Below are 21,075 nucleotides of genomic sequence, written 5' to 3'. Positions count from 1 at the left end.
TGTTAATGAAAGACTTAGAAGGGTTATAGAGAGAGTATATCTGCTATAGCCAACGAGACAATGTTGATGCATGCCTCCTGCTCGGCGTTCTAATTAAGAATCAACAAGAAAACGAAAACAAATACAAAGGAAGGGCTAACAAAATGTTTTATATTATTTAGACAATGGTTCTATAATGCGCTATGCTAGTCGGACGGCAGGTAGGGACATAAAGAAATGGATCATCTTCGGATCATTTTCATCAAATTCTACCAATCAACAAATCCAGGTCTTCTTGTTTTTAGCTGTTGGATCAAATTTCAAAGGATTGAATTTGTTGATTGGTAGGATTTGGTAGAAGGGATCCGGAGAGGATCCCTTTTAGAGGCCTAAAGCCTAGGCAAGGGTCTAGGCCCTTTTTTAGCTTTAATTTAGCAAAATATAGTGACATAAATTATAAAGTATTACAAAATATTGAAAATATAGAGAACAAACATGCAAATAATGAATGTTCATCTAAGCATTCAACAAGTCTATTATAATTTATTGAAAAATAAAATGTAGTTATATATTTTCTATTTAAGTAATAGTCGTAACCTAGGTAGGGACGCCTAGGCAGACCAGACGAGCATCTGGACAAATCTAGACACAATTTCTTAATCTTAAACGCCTAAGAATTAATCAGTATAGTGGCACCGTAAACGAAGATTTTTATAACAATGATTTAGACCAACAAAAATGATTTAATAGGAGAATTGTATTTGGATAAAATTGACATAACAAAATGTTCAAATTGGCACCACTCAAAACTTGTGTACCTGGCAGATAAGAATGAGAAGGTCAAGAAAACTCGGATAAAATTGATATTTTATTTGGTAAAAAAAAAAAAAAAAAAATTAAGGAGGAGGGGAGGCCACCGCAATCCTCTTTGAGACCAAATTGATAAATGTTTTGTTTTTACCATCCAAAAAAGTATTTTCCAAACATTTTCGAATTTATGTGACAAAGAAAAACTCAACTATTGAAGGCGCGCTAAAATATTAACGAATAACGTACAGAAAAAGCCCTTATTTCTTAATATCGGAAAATTCTCTCTCTCTCTCTCTCTCTCTCGCGGAGAGATGTGTGACTGAGCAGTTGAGCATTTGCGCTCGCGGCGAAAACAAAAATGAAGCCCCACGCTAACAGAGGATTCGCCACGACTGGCCCGCTTCACGTAACATCTCCTCCACGAGCCTCGCCGGAGCTCTCTCTTCGCCGGCAATTACCGGCCACAGTACAATTTCCCCGGCGAGTTTCATACGGTAAACGCCGCCGCACCAGCATCTCCGCAGTTCTCCGCCGAAACCAGCCCGAAATTTCAGATCAGGATACCGGTAGCTCAGTAGAAAATGCTGATTATTCTGACGAAGCTCGACGGGGCCCGCTCCATACGAGGCGGCACGTGCTACTCGCGCCGACGCTGGCGCTGGGCGCGTGGTTTCTGAAATCGACGGTAGCGAGCGCCGAGGACGCGCCTTTTACATCGCCGCCGCCGTCACCCTCGCAGACAGTACCGGTGCCGAGAGCAGAGGAGAAGGAGGAGGAGGATGCGATAACGTCGAGAATATACGACGCGTCGGTGATCGGAGAGCCAATGGCGATGGGGAAGGACAAGGGCAAGGTGTGGGAGAAAGTGATGAATGCTCGTATTGTGTATTTAGGCGAAGCCGAACAGGTTCCGATTCACGACGACAAAGAATTGGAGCTGGAGATTGTGAAGAATATGGGGAAAAAGTGTTTGGAGAGTGAGCGAGCATTATCTTTGGCTCTTGAAGCATTTCCTTGTAATCTCCAGGACCAGCTCAATCAGTACATGGACAAAAGGTTAGGAAGCACTTCTGTTCATAAGCACTTTTGCAAGAAGTGTTTTTATTAAATGCGTACTGAAATTTCATATCTAAGTGCCTGAGTAGTAAGGAGGTGCTTCTCCATAAAGCACTTTCATGATGCAGAAGCATTTTAAATTTTTTTGCTAAATGCTGCCAGAAGCACTTTTGGTTGTTGGAAAGCGAGTTACAATTCACACTGGCATGTATATTTCCGTATTGCATATATTGATGTCTGTGTATATATGATGGCACAGCATAGATGGAGAAGCTTTGAAGTCCTACACATCACATTGGCCATCTCAACGCTGGCAGGAGTATGAACCTCTTCTGAGTTACTGTCGGGATAACGGAATTCGGCTTGTGGCTTGTGGAACTCCACTCAAGGTACTCTTAAACTTTGTTCTTTTAACTTGTAAGTCAAATCAACTAGCATCAATGTATGATGGTATATAGCTTATAATCCAAATTTGAAAAATTGGGTAACATGAGAAATGTGAGTATTTAAGATTGTATTGTAAGATTGTTTGATTCTGCCTTGTAAATTTAGAGGGTGTGCAGTAGGTTAATGAGTGAATAATTCGTAGGTTTTAAGGACTGTCCAAGCAGAGGGAATTAGTGGGCTTTCAGAGGCTGATCGAAAAACATATGCTCCTCCAGCGGGTTCAGGCTTCATATCAGGCTTCACTTCTATCACACGTAGACCACCAGTTGATTCAAATTCCCGGAGTCAATCTGCTCCTTTTGGGCCAAGCTCGTATCTTTCTGCGCAAGCAAGAGTGGTTGAGGATTATACTATGTCCCAGATTATTTTAAAGGCCATGGTGGATGGAGGAGCAAATGGTATGCTAGTGGTGGTGACAGGTGCAAGCCATGTTAAATATGGGATTAGAGGGACTGGGCTGCCGGCCAGAATTTCAAAGAAGTTGCAAAAGAAAAACCAAGTAGTTATATTACTTGATCCTGAAAGACAGCACATACGACGAGAGGGAGAAGTTCCTGTTGCTGATTTCCTGTGGTATTCTGCTGCCAGAACCTGCAGCAGGAATTGTTTTGATCGTGCTGAAATTGCTCGAGTTATGAATGCAGCAGGCAGGAGGCGAGAAGCCCTTCCACAGGTCAGTAGGGTTCTTTGCCAATTTTTAACTTCCAAGAAAAAAGAAGGATCATTCTAAACCACATCAGTTGCTTATTTAACTAAAACTTCACCTTTTTCAAATGGCATTTGGGTAACTGGGGTGAGGTGTCTTATGCAGTGGCTTTGCACATTACATCTGCTTTTCGAAAATATCAACTGACTTTAATGGTGTTGCTTTCCATCTCTCGAGAACACTAAACTGTGGCATGCTTTTCAGGACCTTCAGAAAGGACTGGATCTTGGTTTGGTATCCCCAAAGGTATTACAGAACTTCTTTGATCTGGAGCAGTATCCTCTTCTAGCAGAACTTGCTCAACGTTTCCAGGTGTGCGAATTTGAAACTTTTGATCTTTAGAATAGTTTGTCATATTTATATCAGATCGAAAGGTGAAAACCAATTGATGACAGTGAAGCAAATTCTGAAGAGCACACAAGTTTACTATTGCTCATCTTCGTGCAGGGTTTCAGGGAAAGATTGTTGGCAGATCCTAAATTCTTGAATAGATTAGCTATAGAAGAAGCTATATCATTAACTACTACTCTCATAGCACAGTATGAGAAGCGCAGAGAAAATTTCTTTGAAGAGCTGAACTATGTTTTTACAGATACTCTAAGGGGATTAGTGGTTGATTTCTTTACAGTGTGGCTTCCCGCCCCAACATTGTCATTCCTTTCATATGCCGATGAGATGAACGCGCCTGATGGCATGGATGCCATTAAAGGTCTCCTTGGGTCCATCCCAGATAATGCGTTTCAGAAGAATCTTGTGGGGAAGGATTGGAGTATCAATTATAGACTTGCATCTGTGTTTCTGGGTGGTTTAAAATTAGCTGGTGTTGGATTCATTTCAAGCATTGCGGCTGTTGCTGCCTCAAATGGTTTGTTTGCTGTTCGCAAATTCATTAATCCAACTCTGATTAGTGATCAGGAAAAGAAAAGAACTCCAATACTTAAAACAGCAATAATTTATTCATCCTTTCTCGGAACATCAGCAAATCTCCGTTATCAGGTAAAGAAAGTACTTGCCATCTTGTTTTCTTCTTTTATTCTTTTTTTGAGAATAAAAATGGAAGATACAGGGAAACAGTTTTTTTACAGTAATGGTGAAACCCATGAGAATGAATAAGGAAAATGGGTATATATCTCAACATTCTTGTGAAACCGATGCCCACAAAAATTCTTTCTTTTTTATCATTCAGCCAACCCCACTTAGTGGGAAAAGGCTTTGTTGTTGTTTGTTGTTGAAGTGAGAGCCAGCTACAACCTGTGGGACATCCAAAGATTATAAATTGAAATGAAGCTCATAACGTCAACCAAAGATTATCTAGGACAAGTTTTCTCTTCAATATAACAAAACGAAAGCATATTTATACATCGTAAATTCTTAATCATGTCTTATGTTTCCTTTTGGCATTAACTTGAAACTTAATTCTGATGCAGATTATTGCTGGAGTAATAGAGCATCGAATTTCTGACGAGTTTGCTTCTCAAACATTACTTGTAAATCTGCTGTCTTTTGTTTCTCGGACAATAAACTCGTATTGGGGAACTCAGGTCAGAATCATCTTGATATTCTGCAAGTTAAAATTCCTTTAATTTTTCAAAGATCAACTTAGCCATGGCAACCATATTATCACTCTTACTGGAAGCATAAATACCTGGCTCATCCCGTTACTGTATTTGTAATTATGGCCGCTATGTTTTTAAAGTGTATATTTGTCAGAGTGGAAAGTGCAGATCTTTTCAGAACGTCTTTTAGAAAATAATTTGTAGTTATGTGTGTATGTGTCTTAGAGTATCTGGCTTGTCCCACTATTGTATTAATTTGTAATTATGTAGACTGATGATAGTGCACTGTTGTTTATAAAAACCTTTGGTAAAAATCGTGACACACTTAGTTTGTATGCCGTTAGATCAATTTTTCTCCCAATGTCATTTTCAATGTTTCATTTTTACTGCTGCAGCAATGGATTGATCTTGCACGCTTTACTGGACTACAATCTCAGAAGAGCGAGTCATCCTCTCACCAAATGCCAGAAATACCCGATTCTACTAACCAAATGCCAGCACTGGAAGGTAACAACACGGAGGAGACAAGTTTAGATGAAATCCAAAGTAAATGAGGTGATATTTTCCCACTTTAGATCTTCATACTAGTTTGCAGAATTTTCTTTAAAATCTGCTGGGAGAGATCTCAAAGAAACGGATTTTGGTCCTTAGCTTTACATGTATCAATTCGGTTACGTCCCCTGTTGTAAATTCCTTAATGTAATACAGTTCTGTCAATATTGGTGATCACTATTACAATTCTGTCAATTTTGGTGATCACAAAAGCAGTATTATGGAATTAAATGCTCAGTGCGTGAGAATAGTTTCCGAATCTCATCTAATCTGTAGGTAGGAGGTACTAGGAAAGAAAATAGATTGAAATTATCTCATAAACAAAATGAATGGAGAAACCTCGACGTGCAAATATTTTCTCTTCAACATTTGGACATTTCTCCCCAGATGTTACTGAACTAATCGAAATATCAGAGACTGATACTTTGCAGGTGATCCATATGCCGCAAGGGGACGAGGAGTTGATTTTCTGTCAAAGGTTTTTTTATGAATGTACTAGTATGTATGTAGAGGATGAATATAAATTCTATCTTTGGTTAATAACACTCCCTTGTTAAGAGTTTTGTTTTGTTTTTTCCTTTTTCTTCGGAAAATTACATTATGTTACTCTTGAAAAACAAAGTACAAAAAGAACCCAAAATGGTATCATTTACAGAAAAATGAATGGGGGTTAAGTTGATAGAGAAAAGAAGAATATGAGAAAGGAAGAGTTTCTAAACTCTATTTCCTATTCATTAACTGTAATTGTCCAGGATCCTCTTACTGTTTCCTCAGGTGGTGCATCCTGAATTAGTGGTTCTCTGTCAACTGGTTGATTCCGACTAACTGGTTTCCCTCCTATTCTCTGTTGCTGCAACACTAGTACAGAAACTGAGCAATGAAAATCCGAGGAAGCAAGCATATCCCCGATGATTCCAAGCTCCGGGCACTCACTCCACTCACCAAGCCCCGAAAGAAGTGGGGAGTCCTGATGGTGCATGCCTACCAATATCAAATCAAAACAATCCACCATTGATTTGATAACAGCAGACAATCTTGCTCCATCTCTTACCAGCTCTTCCACGACAACAAACCGCTCATTGTCTGCATTAGCTAGCCGGTATTCATCAACCAGGTCAGTGTCCCGCTTCCGTTCTTTACTGTTTTCATCACCAAAGAGAAGCAACCGGGCAACTGTTAAATCCACGCTCCGATGTCTTGCCATGCGAGCACCATAGGCTAGTGCCTCTGCATCGTCTGCACCACCAATGAAGATCACAGCAACATGGAATATATACTGGCTGGTTAGAACTGACACCGTCCCTGCTAGCAGTCCCCGGTCAATGAGAATTCCGACCGAGCAAGGCGCCATTTCGAGGACATTCTTGTTCATGGACCGGAGAGCTCGGTTCACTGCCCCAATGCTGCCATCTACTGCCCATTGCTTGTGAAATGGCAGGATCACCAGGTTAACCCTATTCTCTAATGCTACCCGGCAAACATCCTCATGCATTGTTATATACTGTGAGATGGAAGTGAATGCTTGGAGGGATACGCACCCTTCGTTATGCTGCTCGTACTGCCTCAGTGCTTTGACAATATGGCAGGACATGGCTGTATTGTTGTCCAAGTTGTCATGGGGTTGGTGTGCCACAAGAATAGGGTTGGTTCGCCCCACAAGCTCGGTGAGGACGAGTCCTATGACTGCAACAGGGTTCTCTTCTGTGGCATTTGATATCTCCAGTACGTTTATGACAGTGGGAACATTGTCGTGGTTGTCGATACAGGCCAGGATTTGGAGCTCTGACTCGCGCTTCAAATGCTGGATAGTACTTCTTTTAAGTGCTGTGTATTTGTTTGAAGGATCATAAAGAAACTTTATCAAAGGTGTTACAATTGCTGTCATCACTATCACTGAGAACACGGACAGCGCGAATTCTTGATCAGTCAGAATCTGTAAAAGATTCATCATATCATCCGAGGTGAGCATCGTACTGAAAACAATTAGAGAAAAAGATAGTTTAAATTAGTGATTGAGATTCAGACCTTGCCTTGCTTCCAGATATTGAACATAACAAGCTCAGTGATGCCTTTTGCGTTAAGGATAATGCCGAGCACAAAAGCTTCATGTGTAGGGACATCAAAATAGGTGGCTGGTAACATTACTGCTCCTATCTTCACCAGGGCAGAAAAGAGAACAAGAAACCCCATAATCCACGTAGACTGAGGATTAATCCTGAAGATGTTTGTCCTCAGCCCGCTATTGGCAAGGTAACTTGGGTAGAACAATCCTGTAGCCATAATTTCCAACTTCATCACCAATGCAGATCCCAAAGGTGGCCCTTCAGGCACGACAAAACCAAGCACTAGAGGTCCCAGCAGGTAATGCTGGCTGACGAGCTCACTGAGAAATCCGCACACAAGAACAAACAGGAAAATGGTAATGATATATGACTCCTTGACAGATTTCCCTTCCTCTATACGGTTTAGCATCCATAGAATTGTTGGCCTGAACACATATATAATCGAAAGAATAAAAACTGCTGCTGTTATTATTTCCAAAGCTGGAACTAACGCACTTTTTGTCTTGTTACCCAAAATTGCCATGGCAATCCCAACCATGCTGATGCCAATAACATCGGCAAACATTGTTACAGAGAGGGCCAGGCGGCCAAGGTCTGTGTTCATTAGCTTGAGCTCGGTTAGTAAACAACCAATCACAGGGGAACCCGATACAGCCTGTGCTGCAGTTATAGTTGGGAGAGCCGTCTTAAGGGTCTCGTCCATTGCAACATATTTTCTCATTGTCATGGCTAGGCATAAGGGGAGTGCCAAGGTGAAGAAGAACATTGAAAGTGCAATGGCAACCACTCTTCGTTCAGGCCTTATCATTCTGCCTGCATTCATCTTCACTCCTATTGAAAAAAGGAAGAACATGAGGCCGAATGTTGAAATAGTTTCAAACACATTAGCGCCTTTTATCGGGAAGATGGTGTTTGCAATTTCCTTTCTGTGCCCCAGAAGTGATGGCCCAAATATTACACCACCCTGAAGAAGGTAAACATTTTCGATTTGTTAGATACACACGGAATATATAGCTACATAATCATCCTCTGTTCATACAGAATAATACACGCTGATTTTCGAGTTAATTTTATGCTGTGCTTCCTTTTAATTTTACCCTTTTTAATGCAACAAAAAGAAAGCATGGCGAATTAGTTCATATAGAAATGGTGTCCAAATGTAGGTACAGGTTTTGTTAATGTAGAGATTGAAATCGTACAAACATCTGAGAAACGATGGTGGACTGTCCCATGGGTTTGAGGCAGAGATTGATCAACTGGGAAACAATGGCAATGGCAGATAACTGCAGCAGAAAAAGAGACGTAGAGGATCTGAGAGGGTTGTGATAGCGTCCTAGTCCACCGGAAACAATGCTGCCGTGGGGAGCTTGGCACACCAAACTCACATTGTCTATGGCCTGTTCTATATCTGTAACCAACGTATTTATCTCCAAGCCCATCTGGGCTGGGCACCACAAGGAAGAGGAAGAAGAAAAAGAAAGGAAGAACGAAAGAAAGATACTGAAAAATCGAAGAAAGAAGAAGTGAATGCAACAGGTACCATACACAAACACACAGAGTCGGAGAGAGGAATGGGAGGTGAAGCTGATATTTTGGGAATTTAAGTCTTTGACGGGTGAGCTATATCCTACAAAATAGATAATCTAAATTCGAGCTTTTAGAAAACTGCGGGTGTTTAGCTATAGCATGCATGATTATTCTATATATTTTTTTTTAATTTTTTATTATTTATTAACCTAAATATAAGGTAATTAGTAACATTAATCCAAAGATTAATAAGGCTACAATTTTATTGGCTACAAGGTGATAGATTAGGAAAGAGCGTACTGATACGACTGCTAGCTAGTGATTGATGATGTTAACTAATGAAGCACTAGAAAGAAGAATTGGTTAATTTTGATTTATTTGGATTTTATGATAATTAACGTGGTCACATTAGCAAAAGGAGGTGTGCTCGAAAGTATCTAAGTTTGAATCTCTCCTTGCAGTTTAAACTGAATTTTAACTCTCCACGATACTCATACCCATTCGTCACATGATTTAGCAACCACAATTTGGGGAGCAACTCACAATACATCGTTATGGTGCAACTCAGTGTCTATTAGACAACGTCACATGAAGCAAATGCAGGTGCGTTATACCATTAGCACAAAATGGAGTTTTAGCTAATTATACATTAGAATTCCACCTTTCAAGAGCGTATTATGGTTAATGTCAAAATCAAGATTGGAGATTTTTCGAGAATGAACCGGCTCATAACATAGCTCTAAATCTTTAGTTAAAAAAAAACACACACACACACAATGACTACTAATAAGGATCAAACGGCTAAAAATCCTGGAACAGGACATGAAACGATGCATTCTAGGATTCTCCAGTGAGCGGATAAGACCGAAGTGGCTTTCTCGTGGCATGAAAAAACAGTGGGCCTGCGTCACTCTCTGCCTATATGTCACAAAGTAAAGAAATTTCCAGGCCTCAGTGGGCAAATTGGGAAATCCAGTAAAACTGCGGGTAGTTACCAAAAAAAAAAAAAAAACTGTGGGCCACTAAAAGTGAGTAACCGACCAATCCCCCTATTTTTACGCTTTTAAATTAAAATATTAACTAATTTGTCTGCATTTACTCATTAATTTGCCTATTTATAGTAAGATATTTCCACTCTTATCCTTATCCGCTCGTTCATCTCCTTAAACGTATCACTCTCTCTCTCTCGCTCTCTCTCTCAGCGACGTCGTTTCGAGATTGACAGCAAGCAAAGCAAACAGCGAACTGGCCATGGACGTGATCTCCAGGAGCGCGACGACGTCGTCGAATCTGAATCCCAACGCTCCGATGTTCGTGCCGCTGGCGTATCGGACGGTGGAGGACTTCTCCGCCGAATGGTGGGCCCTGGTTCAGTCCTCCCCTTGGTTCCAAGACTACTGGCTCAAGGAGCGCTTCCAAGATCCCCAAAACGACGCCGCCTTTCCCGATATTCTTGATCCTGACCTCCTCCCCGACATCGACGCCTTCTTCGACGACGTCGAGAACCACCACCACTCCCCCCGCACTCAGCGTAAGTATTTCTAACTATAACTGCTTCTAGATCATAGAAGCACTTGTGCTTTCCCAGTAAACAATCCAAATGCTTTTTCAAGAGTGAACAAAAAATTTCAATATTTTCCAACAAAAGCACTCCTAGAAAAAGCAGCGGAAGTGCTTCCTACAGAAGCAGTCCCTAACGAGTCTAGTACCTTTCACTCTGAGTCAACTCGATCGAGTTTCCGATCTGACTCTGTTTAAAATCTTGTGGTGTGCAGCGGCGGTGGAGGAACAAGAGAAGGACTTGAAGAAAGAGCTGGCATCGTTGGGATTGCTGAAATGGCGGAAGGGCCGACCCGCGGCGGAGGTGCCGAGGTACATCGAAAAGGCTCCGAAGATTGTCAACGTGAAAGTGAGTCCGAGGCCGATTCAGCAGCCGCGGTAGACCGATTCGGTCGGCTCTGGATCACCGAGTTTGATGTAGCCTTTTTTTTCGTAGATAAAGCATGTATCCAGCTTTCACCGTCTGTTCATTTACATGTGTTCTACCGCTTGTAACTTTGATTTGAGCAATAAATTAAATCTAATTAGCGACTAATTAGATCTTGTTTAAGCAACTAATTTACTCTGGGAAGGAAAATTATTATTTAAACAGAAATTAAATTACAAAATTGAAGGCTGTGAGAAGCCTGATTACATGGGCTGCAGTTTAGCTCGAGCGGTTAAGAGTATTCATCTCTGCAGTGAAGATCGAGTCTCTCCTGACCGTCCGATCGAAATATTTGATTATTTTCCGTTTTGCTAGCAACTGAAGGCTGTGTGATTAAATTCTGATTCAGGAGGTTGCTTGCTCTCCTTCCCAAGTGCTTGCCATCTTTCCAATCTTTTGAAGAACCCTAACGACTTCTTCCTCCGTAACGTTTCCGGTCACCGTGACCTTGTTGAGTTGTGTGTCCACGTTGTATGTTTCAATATCTGCTAGCCAGAAAGAGCAGAAGCAATCAAAAAATTGGTAGGAAGTAGTTTAAGGGACATGTTATTTGCGAGTGTTAGGATCAGTCGTGCAAGCGCGCAAACTAGTTATGGTTGTTCTTGCTTCGCTTGTGCGCACATTTACGGTGTGGATCCTGACGCTCTTCACCGTAGTTTAAAGCATGAAAGTAGACATGAATTACCTTCAATCTTCTTGATGGCCTTCAAGATTTTCTTGATGCATTCCTCGCAGTGCAAGCCCACCTTCAATTCCACCACCTAAAACAACAGAAAAATAGGCTCCATTAGTTCAATCAAGATCAAAAGCCATAAAATTTCAGCAATTTAAGATGGATCTGGCTTACATTTCCCATTTAATCTTGATGGATTTGAGCAAAAAAGTGGAAACTGTTGAGTGTGGAAAGAGGTGGAAGGGGGAAGGAGAAGAGATAAGGGTGGTCGTTCTTGATGTGTTATCATAGTGAACCGAAAGTTGAGACATATTAATAAACGGTGGTGAATGAGGTATTGGATTCTTTAATTGATTGACTGGAATTTTTTCCAAAAGAGTAGAAGTGGCCGCAATCAAGAAAAGACGAGAGATTTAGACATGCGAAAATAAAGATCTATATATGCTCTGATTAAAATATGCGGTTATGAGACAGAGGATCAAAGCAATGAGATATTTGGAATAAACTCAGAAAATACATAAGAGTTCTTGAAATTAACAAAAGACTTGAAGCGATACCGAGCGCAACGACATTACAAAATTTATACAGTCGACTTCACTTAATGGAATAAAACTTTATTGTTATTTTAAATTTTAAATTTTCCACTTTGTGTAAAGCTGCTATGTTATTGATTTCTGGCTTGAAAGCAACAGGGCCATGTAGGGCGGGCAAATATCATGAAAGCTGCCGGGTTTGGTTGGGGCAAAGAACGGGAATATATTGTTTTATTCAAAACTTATTCAAGAACGAGGGCCCATTATATTGACGATTTTCATTCAATACGCGTCCACATTAAGTGCTTAAACTTTGCGAAAAGTAATAATTTTGGTGTTTAAAATTATCGACAGTGGTGACGTATTTCTAAAAGGCAATGTATCGTTGTAACGATGTGAAAAATTGTATGTACTTTGTGTCGACATGTATTTGAAGGAAACCGAAACTTTGGAGGGTTGCAATATTCGGTTCACACGGAGAAATGCACAATGAACCGTGAATTTTGGTGGAAGAATAACATGGGAAAGGACCACTAATAGTCTTCCACCATGAACATTTCTTTTTATTTTAATTTTTTTAAGGGCATTTTCGAGTTCATGACCCCAACTTAGTGCCATTATTACTTTGCTGTCATCCATTGTTATGTTTTTTAATCAAAATAGTCTCTGAAATTAGCATAATTTTTTACTTTAATCTCTGATAATAAAAATTAAAAGTGTTTCCTGAGTTTGTCCAGCGTTAATCATTTTGGCTTACTGTGAAAAATTTATCAATATCCTTATAAATTGATAGACTTTGTCCTTAACGAAGATATTGACAATTTTTTTATGAAATAATCAAAATGATTTATGATAGATAAACTTATGACCATTCCTATCAATTTTCATTGTCAGAGATCAAAATAAAAAAAGAAAAATTAAGAAAAACTAATGAAAATGGCTCGAAAATTTTGAGTTTTAATGATAAAGACAAAATAAAGAGTAAAATGAATAGTACTAGGATTGACTTTTTAGTATAAAAATATAGTTTTTCGTTAAAACTCTCTAAAAATTATGCTAATTTGAACCAAACGTGAGTGGACAGTGTGGATGGAAAGGAGGCCCATGACTTTTCTGGCAGGTCAACAGATTTTGTTGCAGGCCTTGAGATTGGAAATCCTTTTACTCTTGAGGTACATGAAAGCTGGGCTTCTTTAGACAGTTGGGCTGAAATCCTTTACAAGCCGCTTATATTTAATCTGACTACAACACTCATCACATGTATAATTTTTTTGCATACATTATTTTTTATGATGAGCGGTTAAGATTTAACTAACTCTTTTTAGTAAAATCTTAACCGCTTATTATTGTCTTTTGATGCTTAGGAGACCCAAAAAAGATATATCTTTGGTCGCATAGCAGTTAGTCATGTGCAAGTTGCGTAGACAAAAAAGAAATAAATCATGATAGTATACTTGTAAAGCTTATTTAGCTATATACAATTATACAGGGGACGATTTGTGGCACCAATTTCTTTTATACAATTTTTTATGGGACTCAAGATTCGAATCGCTGATTTTTAGGTCTTTCTTCAAATATCATATGTCTTCCAAAAATCATAAATCTGAAATCATATGAAGTCTGTCTTTTTCTTGTGTAGTTTATATATTTGGGGAGAGGATCCTCTTCGGACCCAAACTCTCCCAATCCTCCTTCTTCTTTCTTTTCTGCTGCTGCTTCTTCTTCAATTCCTCTTCTTCAATAATCCTTCTCCTTCACTCCTGGGTCTTCTTCTTCACTTTTTTTCTTGTATGTTTATAGAAAACTTCTATATAGAAGATCGTCAACGACTATTACGACGTTGCTAGTAACTAGCTCCGAAGAAGCCACGATGCTGACTTTGAGAAGCACGACGCCAACACGGCCTTTAAAGAAGGATCCGGAGGGTTTGGGTCCGGAGAAATCCTCTCCCATGTATTTGGGTCTTTAATCATGTAAATAAGTTGTGTTTTACTAATAAAGTAACCCCTTTACCAAAAAAATAAAAAAAAGACTGATTTCAGTAACTAACCGAACTGAACAAATATCTTCCAGTTGGGATGCTGACATTAACCGTTGACCAACAACACCACAACACGCCACGTGTCCAACTGTTCAATGATTCGTTGCGTCCTCTCTCCGCTTCCATATCTCATCGGTTGGCAATTTCCTGTTTGCTTCATCCAATTCACCAAAAACCAATGATTTATTTATAATCTCCTTTCCATCAACCTAAAAAGTCTTCCCTTTTTCTTGCTTGTTCAGCTTCTTCTGGGTCCAATTACTTTACAGCTCTGAGCCTCCGGAGGCTCAGAAGATTGCTGGGAAATTTGAGAAATGGGGTTGTTGGGAAGCTTCATAAGGTTCCTCTTTGGCCAATGCTGCAAACCCACCACCACCGGCGGGGACTACTCTGATCCACTTGGCCATCACGGCGTCTCCGCCACCACTGTCGGCGTTTCGGCTCTTGCCCAAGACCTCTACAACTTCGAGATCACCTCTCAGGTAACCTTTTGACCACTAATTCAACCGTTCAATCACTTTTTCGGTTCTTAAGGTCGGAAATGCAGTTTGTTTCTTCGCAATTCTCGTTCTTTCGATATGTAAAAAGCTTAATCTGAGTAAATGGATGATGATTTTTTGGTTTTTACGTTTCTGGGTTTTGTTAATTTCGATCGCATTTTCTTAAAGTTGACTTTTTTTTTTTCTTCTTCTCAATTTTGTATATTTGTGATTTTTAAGGTCCCAGAAGGGCTCGGTCAGCATGTTGTCTCGTCCAGGAAAGCTCAAGCTAACTGGTAATTACTAATTAGCAAACGATTTGCAATTTATCTCATTAGTTTGTTTGGATGTGCTTTTAAAATTACTGAAAGTTTTTTTTTAGGGAAAATGTTTTTTGGTTCCAAAAGTACTTAAACTTATGCTTCTTCCAGGAAGCATGTAAATATTTTTTCAGAATTTACTTGCATTTTTATTAAGAATTGGTTCAAAAAATATTTTCATCAAAAACGCTTTCAGTTATTTCAAAAGCATGTCTAAACGGGCTCTTAATCTGCAATTATGAATAAAAAAGGTCAGACTGTGGAGAAATTTATATCCATATGAGTTAAATTTCTGTAAATTCCCAACTTTGTAAAGGTATAGAAAACTAGTTGTGACATGGAGGGAAGCAAAACCGCCACCAAGAACACCCGAAGAAGCGGCTAGTCTTGTCATACAAACCCTGAAAGGACATCGAAAGGCGGATGTTGAGGTACATTGCCACAAAATTCCGACCATTACATGCTTTTCACAACTTTAATGAAATACAGTAACGTAAAAGTGCTTTTGTGATTGCTTATCTGTAGGGTGTGTTGGCTTTCTATGGCCTCAATATTTCTGCTGAGGATCCAACATCATTGCCTAAAGGAGTAAAGTTTGAGTTCCAGACGCTACCTGTAATATAAACTATTGCTTTTAACCACAACCAGGTGCCTGCAAAGTAGTTAGGAATTCTGATAGGTGATTCACTTTGATGAAACCAGGTTGATGAAAAAGCGATTGCAGATGGCGATACAGTGACGGTCTATGTCAGCACAGAGGATCCCAGGGAGTCATCCTGTGTTCCGAGCGATGTGCAAACAGCTGCCATTGAAAGATCAGAAGCACGCGCCGTGAGGAACTATACAAGGGCAGATGCACTTCACCAGAAGATCATTGATGCTGGATACCGGTTGGATATTCATGTGCCGCTTGCATTAACTTCGTTTAATTAATCATTTCCAATGCAGAAAAAGGTTTCTAATTGCTTTTCCCCCTCCATTCAGGGTACTGAACATTGAAAACGAGGAGGTCCTTGCCCGAAAGTATAGGATCCGACTGAGGTAGTATCATCTGTTTATATGATTTCAACTAGCTGCAACATATCCTACTAGTGAAAGTTAATTGAGTCTGAAGAGAAAACAGGGGTATAGATGCGCCGGAGAGTTCAATGCCCTACGGAAAAGAAGCCAAACAGGAGCTGGTTAAGCTTATTCAGGGCAAGTGCTTGAGGGTTCTTATCTACGGGGAAGATCGTTATGGACGCTGTGTAGGCGACATATACAGCAATGGCACATTTGTACAGGTATTATATGGCAGCTAACTTTAATATAGCACCAACAAGTATTGATATCCGTTTACGATCTCATCCAGGAAGTAATGCTCAAGAACGGGTGTGCATGGCATTACGCAGCCTACGACAAACGCCCAGAATTCGCAAGGGTGAGTAGAATCGTACAAATTCTGTATCTTATTTGATGAAGTGCGCGATTAATACAACGAAAAACTACATAATGTCAGCAAGAACTCGTATAGAGCTACATTTGATTTTCGCATGTTTCAATCACAACAGTGGGAAGAACAGGCTCGGACGCAGCGAGTTGGGTTGTGGGCTTCGTCAAACCCTGAGAAGCCATGGGATTGGAGAAAGGATAAGCGTGAAGGCAAATGAGGAGCTATTGTAAGGAAATTATTCAGAACATAAGATTATGTCTGTAACAGCAAGAAAGTAGGTTTATATAGGGCGAAAAAGAGGTGTCTCTGTCTCCGGACGGTACAAACATACACATCATTTGATTTTTACAATAAGATTACGCATATACTCAGTCGATCTCCAAATGAAGGGTCAAAGAGCCGAAAATAGCTCGAAAATCGTCTTCAGCCGAGAGCTAGGGCAAAGGGCTCGTGGGATCCACTGGACAAAAAAGGACCAAAGGGCCAACCGGCTGGCCCAACTCAGCCAACCAGCCCTTCGGGCTGGCCAAAATTTTCATTATTCCTGTCGGTCATATCCGACAGCATTGTATTTATTCATGTCGGTTATATCCGACAGGAATAGTAGGGCTTTTTTTTTTTTTTATTTACAAAATTTTTAAATTCTATATTTTTTTCCTATAACTTCCTAAGCCATTATATAACATTAAATTAAATTAAGTAACATGAAACAACATTAAACAACTTGAAACAACATTACACAGTATGAAATAACATTAAATTTAAATAATAAATTATGTTTGACTCTTTGGCCCTCAGTTGGATACGATTTTTTATGACAGAGCTAAAATGAGCCCTATGGCCCTTTGACCCTTGGTTAGAGATGAAGGCAAATATGGTCATGTACTATTCATTAAAATATTAATATCTTGGATGACCATAGGGTTAAAATGAGCCATCATGACTAAAAACAAGTCTTCTGGCTAGCCTTCGGTTGAAAATGATCTCATATATCTTTTACTTTGTCATTGTTGCGAACAAATCCATATGTTTTATTGTCAAGTATAGTCGTGAAAACTTCGTGATCTTTCTAAGTTCATGTCTTTCGCTTTCTTATAATGAATTTTTTTTCATCTGTTATAGCAATTACAATAACACTATCAGGGTGGGAGATAGTACCTGGAGGCGTATCACTCACTGTCCTAACGAGCCATGAAGAACACATTCCATGAATGTTTTCGTCATTCGTAGTAATGCCCCTAATCAAATGCACAGCCCATCAAAACCCAAAAGCATATTACTTTGTTTGATTGATTGGTTTTGTCATTGATGGGAAGGACACTTGCTTCACCGATCCGATTCCAAGACTTAGATCCGAAGCATCGTTGTTGACAAGGGAGGGCTAAAGCAGTGTTTTATAATGTTGACATATAAATTAACGTTAAATAAGCATAATATTTTATAACATTTACATTGAGATTAATATTAAATTACGAGATAACAGATAATCAATAAAGAGTTCCGCTTTAAAAAACTTCTTAAGGTTTTTCTTTTCAATAAACTTGGCTTAGTCCTACACGCCAAATCTACCTTAATATCTACTTCTTCTTTTCACGTTTTATTTAAGAAAAATTTATGAAAAAAATTTGAAAACTTTGAGTTTTAACGAAAATGATAAAATAAAAGGTAAAGTGAATAATACAAAATTTAATTTTTTATCGTAAAATTATGATTTTTCGTTAAGGTAAACAGTACGGAAACTTTTCGTTAAAGTTCCGTTTTATTTTGTCTATTCATATTAGTATTAGTATAAAAATCGAAAAAGCTCCAAAGATTATTAAGCAAACACGTCTTTATTGAAATAGAAGAGTACCATAACACCGCTACAGCCGCGTCCGGATATGACCAAAAGGACCTCGACCCCATGGTTACACCAACACCAGCACCACACACAATCTAACTTTCAGAAGAAAAAAAAAGAAGAAAAAGGCAAAAAGCGAAAAAGAGTACAGTAGGACTTCAGCTCATAACGAGTAATAGCCAGCCAATGAGGCTATGACACCTCAGCTCCCGCTTATTTAGTAGTACTAGACTCCACTGCACAGGACCGCAGGGGATTATGGCTTTTTAAATTGCGAGGACCAGACCCGGCATGGACTTCCCGGCCCGATTGGAGACGCTGCTCTCCCAAACCGACGGGAGATGGAACGAGGTAATCTCGGCCGCCGACGACGACGACTTGTAGGAAAACCCAGACGAGGATTTATCGGAGGAGGCGGGAGAGTTTCTGTGGCTGTTGTTTCCGAGGCGCGTGACAGTGAGGGTAGTGTTGAAGTACTCGCGGACGCCGGTGACTACACCACTGGCGACGGTCCAGGCGTGGACCCAGGAAATGGAGCAGTCGCGGTCGCAGCCCTCGACGAGGACGGTGGGGCCGAAGGAGGCGATGGACTCGGGGACGAACTGAAACGATTCGTTTTGGGAGCCGGTGAGGAGGCGCATCAAGAACTGGTGGGTCGGCGGACCATGGAACCACCACTCGAGGTCGGGGGCGACGATCTGGAGCACCGTGTCGACGTCGCGGGAGCTCAGGGCGTCATAAAGGGCGAGCACCACCCTTCGATTGCTGGACTCAGCGTCTTCCAGAGCTTCCAGAGAGTTAGCCAGTTCTTGCCTAGGCCTCTGTGGCGGGTTTAGAGCGAGAAAGAAAGGGTTTTAGAGAGAGAAAGTGGAGGCTTTGGAAGGAGAGATGGAATTGGGAGGAAATGTGAAGTGGGATCTCTGGTAAGGAAATGAAGGTGGGGTTTTATAGCAGGTGGATGGTGGAGGTGCCAGGGGAGTATGGCCCTTTCACCGCCAATTACGCGGACATGGCAACGAAAATCCAACCTTATCGTAGGCCAACTGGCTCCTCTTCTGATTTTTTTGTGGAGGATCGTGAAAATTTGTGAATCGTGTTCTATCATTGTATATTGTAGAGTTAGTTTTCGTCAATTACAATTTTTATATGATTTTAAATAAAAATATTTAAAATAATTTATGACTGAATAATGTACAATAAATGATTGATTAAGATTAACGAATCCTAGATCTCACAGGAGGATCCAGCGAGGATTCGGATTCTATTGTAGGGATAAGGTAGGGGGAATGAATGATGTGGCGTGCTCTTATAGGCTTGGTGGTGAGGAACAGCTGGCATGCGATGGAGTGGCCCTTAATTTTCAGGCACACGCATCGCCAGGGAGAGAGGAAGGTGAGGGAAGGAAGCAGTCGAGCCAACTTTTCTTGACCATTTTGGCGCCACCTGTTTCTTCTCTTTCCGTTCGGGACCCACCTAGTTCCGTTACTCCGTTAATGTATCGGTGGCTCTAAAGTCTTACGCCATTGGCTTCGTGGGTTACTAAACGTAAATTTTTGAATTTATAATTGTGTGATTTATATCTTTTAAGTATTCGATGCTTTGTTATATTCTAGAAAAATTGTTCATTATGATTGAAATTTAGAGAGTTTTAACGAAAAATTCTCGATATTGTTCATTTTAACGAAAAATCATATTTTTACACTAAAAAGTCAATCATGGTACTATTCACTTTTACTCTTTATTTTGTCCTTATTGTTAAAACTCAAAGTTTTCAAACATTTTTCATTAGTTTTTCTTAAAATTTATTTTTGCAAATGGCTCTTTACCATAATAGTGAAGAAGAATGTTGTCCTTGCATCACAGCGTGCATTCGAACTTCGTTGGCTTCTTAATCCGACAAATCTATCGTTTAAAAAAAAATTTTGTTTTTGTTGATAAACTTGCCCTTTTTCAAAATTAATATTTATTTTTTTAATAAAGAATATATTATTACTTTAGTTTACACTACCAAAAAAGTTTGAACTAAGAATGCAGAACAATCCATCACTTGCAAAGTTTAGTTGAAATTGAAATGTTTCTAGGGTCATGGGTAAAAGTATGTTAGGTTTAAGTTTCGAAACCTTCCAATATAACAAAAAAATAGCCGGTGAAACCAAACATCTTTTAGATTAGTTGTCGGGGTAATTTACCTACAGTCTCGCACTCTTTTTTTTAGACTCGATTTGATTAAGGGCAACTTTCAAGGGTATCTCACATTTTCAAAGGGCAACCTCAATTCTTCCATGAATTTTTTTTGAATTTGAGAGCGTTTGACCCACCTTGTCCCAAGGTGCATCCATCTCTTGGCTTGAACAGCTCCAAGTTTACCAATGTCCATACGTTTCTAATCATGCACTCTTTGAAAACAGCAGGTTCACAGTAAAGAAGAAGTTGAAAGGCAAATACAAGTGACGATGACTCATCGGCATGTCGCAAAGGATGCCACCGCAGGTAAATAGTTTGGAAGGCCACCGCGGGTAAAAGCGACAAAGACCGGCACTAGTTGTGCTTTCAAGGAAAGTGGATTATGATATTTATATTCTTCTCAAGTGGATTATGATTCTCAGCCAAGTGGAACAAAACTTTGTGGTTAATACAGATACGGATTTAAAACTAGGAAATTTTAACGAAAATTCTCGATACTATTCACTTTAACGAAAAATCACATTTTTACACTAAAAAATCAATCATGATACTATTCATTTTACCTTTTCTTTTGTCCTTCGTTAAAACTCAAAGTCTTCAAACCATTTTTATTAGTTTTCATTTTAAAACTCTCATTGGACTCCTTCATTACTTACCTAAACATGTCCAATTTTCTCTTTATCCTTTAACAGGTGAAGAACAAGTGGAAGCATTATTAATGTTTTAATCTCAATCATTGATATGAAATTCAAGAGTTAGTGACTAAACGAACAAAACTCTTGTATTTGATATTTGAAAGGAACATGTGTTTCCAAAACATGAAAAACGAGTTGGTCAGGCCACTCTCGCACGAATGGAACCTTGTCCATTGAGAGTTGTATCTACGTGAG

At 39.7% G+C, this 21,075-nt stretch overlaps 6 protein-coding genes across 6 annotated transcripts; 3 read left to right on the top strand and 3 right to left on the bottom strand.

The window, feature by feature from the left end:
* Nucleotides 1-1,007: 1,007 nt before the first annotated feature.
* On the top strand, nt 1,008-5,577 carry LOC137720158 (protein RETICULATA-RELATED 5, chloroplastic-like). The gene is made up of 7 exons (XM_068459171.1): nt 1,008-1,845; nt 2,105-2,234; nt 2,435-2,965; nt 3,203-3,310; nt 3,446-3,994; nt 4,426-4,539; nt 4,950-5,577. The coding sequence occupies exons 1-7, from the start codon at nt 1,148-1,150 to the stop codon at nt 5,106-5,108; spliced, it is 2,289 nt and encodes a 762-aa protein (XP_068315272.1). The 5' UTR covers nt 1,008-1,147; the 3' UTR covers nt 5,109-5,577.
* A 195-nt stretch (nt 5,578-5,772) lies between these two features.
* LOC137720164 (cation/H(+) antiporter 15-like) lies at nt 5,773-9,547 on the bottom strand. Its single transcript, XM_068459178.1, has 3 exons — nt 8,369-9,547; nt 7,132-8,133; nt 5,773-7,039 (listed from the first exon to the last, which is right to left on the bottom strand). Exons 1-3 carry the CDS (start codon nt 8,606-8,608, stop codon nt 5,834-5,836), a joined length of 2,448 nt encoding a protein of 815 aa, XP_068315279.1. The 5' UTR covers nt 8,609-9,547; the 3' UTR covers nt 5,773-5,833.
* A 293-nt stretch (nt 9,548-9,840) lies between these two features.
* Nucleotides 9,841-10,806, top strand: LOC137720097 (protein EARLY RESPONSIVE TO DEHYDRATION 15-like). The gene is made up of 2 exons (XM_068459109.1): nt 9,841-10,227; nt 10,472-10,806. The coding sequence occupies exons 1-2, from the start codon at nt 9,948-9,950 to the stop codon at nt 10,636-10,638; spliced, it is 447 nt and encodes a 148-aa protein (XP_068315210.1). The 5' UTR covers nt 9,841-9,947; the 3' UTR covers nt 10,639-10,806.
* Nucleotides 10,807-10,814: 8 nt separating this feature from the next.
* On the bottom strand, nt 10,815-11,672 carry LOC137720098 (copper transport protein ATX1). Its single transcript, XM_068459110.1, has 3 exons — nt 11,531-11,672; nt 11,369-11,444; nt 10,815-11,168 (listed from the first exon to the last, which is right to left on the bottom strand). Exons 1-3 carry the CDS (start codon nt 11,537-11,539, stop codon nt 11,029-11,031), a joined length of 225 nt encoding a protein of 74 aa, XP_068315211.1. The 5' UTR covers nt 11,540-11,672; the 3' UTR covers nt 10,815-11,028.
* A 2,429-nt stretch (nt 11,673-14,101) lies between these two features.
* Nucleotides 14,102-16,532, top strand: LOC137720841 (staphylococcal-like nuclease CAN2). Its single transcript, XM_068459949.1, has 9 exons — nt 14,102-14,412; nt 14,650-14,705; nt 15,046-15,160; nt 15,255-15,344; nt 15,432-15,619; nt 15,714-15,770; nt 15,853-16,012; nt 16,081-16,149; nt 16,280-16,532. Exons 1-9 carry the CDS (start codon nt 14,245-14,247, stop codon nt 16,376-16,378), a joined length of 1,002 nt encoding a protein of 333 aa, XP_068316050.1. The 5' UTR covers nt 14,102-14,244; the 3' UTR covers nt 16,379-16,532.
* An 847-nt stretch (nt 16,533-17,379) lies between these two features.
* On the bottom strand, nt 17,380-19,069 carry LOC137720326 (wound-induced protein 1-like). Its single transcript, XM_068459379.1, has one exon. The coding sequence runs from the start codon at nt 18,640-18,642 to the stop codon at nt 18,268-18,270; it is 375 nt and encodes a 124-aa protein (XP_068315480.1). The 5' UTR covers nt 18,643-19,069; the 3' UTR covers nt 17,380-18,267.
* Between the last annotated feature and the right edge of the window lie 2,006 nt (nt 19,070-21,075).

This window comes from Pyrus communis, chromosome 16 (assembly GCF_963583255.1).
Source record: "Pyrus communis chromosome 16, drPyrComm1.1, whole genome shotgun sequence".
Taxonomy (NCBI): Eukaryota; Viridiplantae; Streptophyta; class Magnoliopsida; order Rosales; family Rosaceae; genus Pyrus; species Pyrus communis.
The sequence above is the reverse complement of the archived record's forward strand: the minus strand, read 5'-3'. Positions and strand labels throughout refer to the sequence as shown.

Coding starts and splice junctions, on each gene's coding strand:
- LOC137720158 (XM_068459171.1), top strand. CDS start 1,148: ATGAAGCCCCACGCTAACAGAGGATTCGCCACGACTGGCCCGCTTCAC. Junction 1,846..2,104: donor AATCAGTACATGGACAAAAG/GTTAGGAAGCAC, acceptor ATGATGGCACAG/CATAGATGGAGAAGCTTTGA. Junction 2,966..3,202: donor GGCGAGAAGCCCTTCCACAG/GTCAGTAGGGTT, acceptor CATGCTTTTCAG/GACCTTCAGAAAGGACTGGA.
- LOC137720164 (XM_068459178.1), bottom strand. CDS start 8,608: ATGGGCTTGGAGATAAATACGTTGGTTACAGATATAGAACAGGCCATA. Junction 8,134..8,368: donor CCATCGTTTCTCAGATGTTT/GTACGATTTCAA, acceptor TACCTTCTTCAG/GGTGGTGTAATATTTGGGCC. Junction 7,040..7,131: donor ATATCTGGAAGCAAGGCAAG/GTCTGAATCTCA, acceptor AATCTTTTACAG/ATTCTGACTGATCAAGAATT.
- LOC137720097 (XM_068459109.1), top strand. CDS start 9,948: ATGGACGTGATCTCCAGGAGCGCGACGACGTCGTCGAATCTGAATCCC. Junction 10,228..10,471: donor CCACTCCCCCCGCACTCAGC/GTAAGTATTTCT, acceptor TGTGGTGTGCAG/CGGCGGTGGAGGAACAAGAG.
- LOC137720098 (XM_068459110.1), bottom strand. Junction 11,169..11,368: donor GGCCATCAAGAAGATTGAAG/GTAATTCATGTC, acceptor TCTGGCTAGCAG/ATATTGAAACATACAACGTG.
- LOC137720841 (XM_068459949.1), top strand. CDS start 14,245: ATGGGGTTGTTGGGAAGCTTCATAAGGTTCCTCTTTGGCCAATGCTGC. Junction 15,161..15,254: donor ATCGAAAGGCGGATGTTGAG/GTACATTGCCAC, acceptor GCTTATCTGTAG/GGTGTGTTGGCTTTCTATGG. Junction 15,771..15,852: donor AAGTATAGGATCCGACTGAG/GTAGTATCATCT, acceptor AAGAGAAAACAG/GGGTATAGATGCGCCGGAGA.
- LOC137720326 (XM_068459379.1), bottom strand. CDS start 18,642: ATGCGCCTCCTCACCGGCTCCCAAAACGAATCGTTTCAGTTCGTCCCC.